General features: G+C 42.2%; 1 protein-coding gene across 1 annotated transcript in view; it reads left to right on the forward strand.

Annotated features, from left to right (window-relative positions):
- The first annotated feature begins 577 nt into the window (after nt 1-577).
- The window catches only part of Terb2 (telomere repeat binding bouquet formation protein 2), a 17770-nt gene continuing 12429 nt past the window's right edge, over nt 578-5918 (forward strand). Inside the window, exons 1-3 of the mRNA XM_026787861.1 lie at nt 578-840; nt 1990-2129; nt 5632-5693. Coding sequence (XP_026643662.1) covers nt 578-840; nt 1990-2129; nt 5632-5693 — 465 coding nt within the window. The remainder of the gene's footprint in view (nt 841-1989; nt 2130-5631; nt 5694-5918) is intronic.

Here is a 5918-nt window from a genome sequence, read left to right on the forward strand (position 1 = left end):
TTGTAAGAGACTGTCTGAAAACAACCAAAAAATGATACAGGGGAGACGCCTCTGCTGATAGGAAGCCCTTGCCACCCAAGTTCAAGCCCTGGAACCCACACAGTGGAAGTAAAGAACTGACTTCTGAAAGTTGTCCTGAGACACAGACACGTGCACGAAAGCGCACACACAGACAGACTCACAAACACACAGACTCACAGAGAGACAGACACACACAAAGATAGATACAGACACACACAAGACACACAGACAGACACAAAAACAGACACAGAGACACACTGACGCAGACAGACACACACACAGACACAAAGACACAGACAGACAGACAGACAGACAGACACACACACACACACACACACCCACACCCACACACACCTCAGTGTTTAAACCCACCAGGTCCAGGGAACTTCGTCCTCCGTGGCTAGTCTCTCAATTACGGTAGTTCGCGCCTCTTTGCCGGCTTCCTGCGACCTTTCCCGCCCCTTTCTTTTGGGAACCAATCATCACGCTTGGTTTCGGACCAATCAGCGGTCCCGGCTCTAGGCCCCGCCCGGGAGCCCCGGAGGCAGGCGGCGCCATGTTCCAGGGGCAGCGTGGTTGGTTCTGCCGCAGCGTCAGTCAGGACTTGAGGCAGTTCTGGGGTAGGAAGATGGCAGGGCAGGGCGCCTGCGCCCGCGTGTCCCCGGAAGCCCTCCTCCCCCACCGGGGTTGGGGGCGCTTGCCCTGCTCGGCGCTCACACGTGCTCTTGCCTCCACAGTGGACGAAGGCGGGGCAATCAGCGATGCCCAGGCCGCCGACTTCCTGTTCAGCTGTGATGCCTCGCATCCGGACACGCTGAGGTACCCGGGGCCACCGGCTAGAGCCTTTCCTGTCATCGTGTGCCTAGAGCCGCGCAGGGGAGTAGCAGTCCAGTTACCAGCACTGGGGAACAGCAAGTTTGCAGCCCTCAGTGCGAGGGATACCATTCTCCTTTCCTTCCTTCCGCCCTGGCCTTCTACCTGTCCCTCTGGTCTCTAACGGAATCCTGGTTTTGAGTGTCCTGCTGTCACCTGGAAACTTGTAGGTCCCTACTCCATGCTTGTCAACCAGATACCGCCTCAACACCGGAGTCCATCCTGAATTCTTCAAGCCGAAAATCTACCCATCTTTTTTAGGTTATTTTTTTTGGGGGGGGGGATCTATTTTCTCTGTAGCCCAGGCTAGCCTTGAAACTCATGCTCTTCCTGTTTTGGCATTGCAAGTGCCGGGATTTCAGGCATCTTAACCAACTTCTGTTACCAGGAATGAATTGGCGCCTAACACCAAGGAACAGGCTCCAGTAACCGTAACCGGACTTCCTCCTCATTGACGCTTTTACAGGCACTGGAATTCCCCCTTACCAGGACTGTCACGGGAGCTTCCTAAGAGAGTACTCTGCCTTCATGTGCGCTGCCATCTCCTTTCATAACTGCTGTCGCGTGCTTACAGGAGACCTGCCCCTGGCCTGTCCTCATCCCACTGCCTGTGGATTTAGATTAACTAAAACCTCTTTAATTATCCATGCCTTTTGTAGTGTAGTCAACCTTAAGTGTCATTATTGCTCCTTCATATATGTCAGTTTTTCTAATGTCTTTCTTTCTTTGCTCCCATATCTTCTGCATGGGAAGGCTACTCGAACTGCATGGCCACTCTACCTCAGAATTAACTGGTTTCTTATAATAGCAGTGACTCTGAGTAAAACTCACTGGGCTGCTGGCTCTCAGTACACTGTTGATGGCTAACTACTGTTTTAGGTGGTCTTTTGTAAATTCTAAAGCTGAGATTTACTTACACTTAGGTCCCCAAGCTAAGTAATGAACCTGAACTTTATTCATTCTTGCCAGGAAACAAAGACCATCATCAATGTATTATTTAACGTTAGCAGGATCCTAGCAGTCCTTTGGTTTTCTTTTGAAAGGGGGAATGCATTCCTGTCTATGTCATAACCTAGAAGATCTCCTTTCTTCTAGACTATATCACAGCACCGAGTACATAGAAGATAATGCTACAGTTTTTCATGCCTACTATCTCTCTGCGGTAGCTAATACTGAAAGGAAAAACTCAGTGGCCTTGGGCCATTTTGTTCTTCCTCCTGCGTGTCTGCAAAAAGGTTAGCAAAGATCATAAACCCATCTGTTTGCCAAACCCAGCCAATCCCTATTAAGATAACCAGATTTAATTTTACCAATCACTGTTCTCATTGGAATTCAGTGGTGAATAGGGTAGAGTCAGGTATTACCCCCAAAGTCAAGTGCTCACCAGCTAGGATCCAATACTTAATTTGTTTTTTGGTGTTTGTTTTGAAGCAGGATCTTACTGTGTAGTCCTGGTTGGCCTCGAACTCACTAGATAAACCAGGCTGGCCTCAAACTCACACAGATCCACCTGTCCCTGCCCTCCAAGTGCTGGGACTAAGGATGTACACCATCATGCCCAGCAGTTTTGTGATCTAACATCCATTGACTTTTTCCAAGTGATTCTGAGGATAAAATGAGGTAATAGGTTAAAGTGCATGACATGTGGTGAGTATTAATAAATGTGTTGTTTCCTACTGTTGATTCTCTTCATTCTAATTTTTTCTTGAATATTTTTTATAATAGTAAATTCATTTTATTATTACTATGTACTTTCACATTATCTCAAAAATCATATGATGTGAGAAGGAAAAGTAAGTGAGCTAGCTGCCTTTGAGATTGGTGCTTTCAGTTTTCCCTGCTTGGAGCATGTTCTTAGCATGTCTGCCAAAGCTTAACCCAGGTTGTCCACCTAACCTCACGCATCTCATTTTTGTAGGTCTTTCATTAATAACCCACTTCTTGTTTAAATTTCTTTATTTTTTGTATGTGGGTGTTTTGCCAACATATCTGTCGGTGCACCACAGTGGTGCCTGGTACCTGTGCTGGCCAGAAGAGGGTATCAGATTCCCAGGAATTGGAGTTAAACAGTTTTGAACCTCCATGTGGGTCCTAGGAACCAGGGTTTTCTGGAAGGACATACAGTGTTGCTAACCTCTGAGCCATCTCTCCATCCCCTAGTCAGTCAGTTCTGGTGAAGATTTTGCTTATCTCATAGTTCTGTGTCCATTTCTAGAAAGACAGACTGAAGCTGTTTATAGATTCCAGTGAGGAAAATATTAAAAACGAAGCAGAACAAACCAAAAACTCAGTTATTTTCCTAGAAGAATCCTTAGAAACTGCAAAGATTGGTTTCTTGTAACTAGTGTTCAGCACAACCTAGTTATAACACTTAAGTCTAAGTGGTTATGCAAATAAACTAATGATTTATGGCAAAATAGATTTGTTAAAATAACTTTATCTCTGTCTCTCTTGCCCTTCCTCCCTTTCTTCTGTCTCTCTTTTTTTGTTCTTGAGAGTGGCTCTGTTATGTCACTCTGACTGAACTGGTACTAATTTTGTAACCCAGGCTAGTTTCAAATTCATGGCCATCCTCCTGCCTCAGCCTCCTGAGTGCCAAGTTATAGATAAGTACCATCATGTCCAGCAACTTTTCAAAAATTCTGAGACAAGTTTTTGCTATGTAGCCCTGCCTGGCCTCATCTTTAAAAACCACGTGTGCCAAAAACCTACCTTCAAGGAGCTTGTATTATAGAATGAGTATCCAATTTATTAACCTTATTTTAAATTATAACTTCTATTTTACCTTTGAGTTTAGCCTCTTCTACTAACATATATTTAAATCTTTAAAAAATGTTTGAAATAAAAACATACTTCTTAAAAAAAAAAAGGTAATTACTGTCTTAGCCACTTTTCCATACTGTGGTAAAACACCATGACCAAGGCAGCTTATCGAAGGAAGCGTTTATTTGGGGCTTACAGTTCCAAAGGGCAAGGAGTCTGTGACCATCATAGCGGGGAGCATGACAGCAGGCAGCAGCTGAGCTCACGTCTGGATCCACAGACAGGAATTAGAGACCACCGGGAATTGCACAGTCCCTTGAAGCCTCAGATCCATTGCCAGTAACATGCTTTTCCAATGAAGATCCTTCCTAAACAGTTTCACCAGTAACATACTTTCTCCCATGAGGATTCAAACAGTTCCACCATCTGGGGACCAAACATTCAAGTATAAGTCTGTGGGGGCCATTCTCATTCAAACTAGGATATTGTACGTACCTAGTTAGAGTAGTAGATAAGATGCCACTGTGAACTATGAGTTTAAAAGGTTTAGGCAAAATTAATCTTAAAATATTAGATTAAAATATTTATTTAACCTAATATTGAAAAATTATCATTTCAATAATATGAAATTTAAAAAATATTTTGTATTCTTTCTGATACCAAGTATTAAACATCCAGTGCTGATTTTACACTTACACCATACCTCAATATGACTCAACATACATTTACCATTGCTACCATATTGGTCAGCAAAAGTCTAATGTAATTAGACCCTTTTTGTCTTCTAGTGAGTTGTTGTAGAGAATTTTGAGATTATTAAGATGATAAAAATCACCAGATATACTTAATTTTATAGAATTCCTATTTTACTAGACAGTGTTTATCTACTTTTTAGAAAAATAAATTTATTCTTGAGAACCTCAACTCTACACACTTAACAACTTTAGGCATTTTACTGTGACAATTGTCTTATTTATTAATATTTGGCATAACAGAGACACATATCTAATGAAGTAATATATGCTAGTAGAAAAAGTAAGGGCAGGGAAGTGAATCAGTGAGGAAGAGAATTTGCCCAGCATAAGAACCTGAATTTGAATTCCTAACCTCCACACGTATTGACATGGCCATGACTGCCTTTAACACCAGCAGTTGGGGGATGGGGACAGAAAGATCCCAGGAGCTTGCTGGCCCGCCAGTCTAGCTGAATCAGTGAGCTTCTAGTTCAGTGAAAGACCCTGTCTGAAGGCAGTAAGGCAGAGGAAAATACTCAATGCTGTCCTCTGGCCTATGCATGTTATACACAGGTATACAGAATCATATTCATGTGTGTGCAACCACATACATACTTACACAACAAACATGCATGCATACCACATCCCAAGAAAAAAGTTTACCATAATGATTATCATAATATACTGGAATCAGCTGGAAAGTGGATTGCAAGTTATTTTCTTTTTGAGACAGGGTTTCTCTGTGTAGCTTTTAGAGCCTGTCCTGGAACTCTCTCTGTAGACCAGGCTGGCCTCGAATTCACAAGATCTGCCTGCCTCTGCCTCCAGAGTGCTGGGATTAAAGGCATGTGCCACCACTGCCTGGCTATTCCTAGGCTTTTCTCCTCCTCCTCCTCCTCCTCCTCCTCCTCCTCTTTTTATGCTTTTATTATCAGTTTTTTTTGTTGTTTTTTGAGACAGGGTTTCTCTGTAGCTTTGGAGCCTGTCCTGGCACTAGCTCTATGTAGACCAGGCTGGCCTCGAAAGATCCGCCTGCCTCTGCCTCCCAAGTGCTGGGATTAAAGCACCACCACCTGACTCCTAGGCTTTTCAGCAGGAATCTGGTTATTTTGAATCAAGTAGAATCAAAAAAAGAGGTTATTTTTATTCAAGTAGAATAAACATAATCTACAAGTTTCAAATGTTATGCAAAATCCAGAAATTACTTTTAAAAATATTGAACTTGTTTTTCTCACTACAGAAATACGAAGAAAAATTGGTAGTTTTATTTGGGAACAAGATGAAAATTTTCCAATACAAAAGGTAAGAGGGAATTAAAATACTTGGTTGGGATGTACAGTTTCAAAAATTTGAAAGCATTATAATTTGTGACATATGCATCAATGATCCAGATTAAGAAATTTTAAGAGTATGCTATTATTGAATACTATCTGTTTGACATAGTTTTTACATAATACAACAGTAAAACTGAAGTATTTGGTTTAAATTAAACCATTCTTTTTTTTTTTTTTTTTTTTTTTGGTTTTT

The sequence above is a fragment of the Microtus ochrogaster genome (assembly GCF_000317375.1).
Source record: "Microtus ochrogaster isolate Prairie Vole_2 chromosome 14 unlocalized genomic scaffold, MicOch1.0 chr14_random_1, whole genome shotgun sequence".
NCBI classification, from domain to species: domain Eukaryota; kingdom Metazoa; phylum Chordata; class Mammalia; order Rodentia; family Cricetidae; genus Microtus; species Microtus ochrogaster.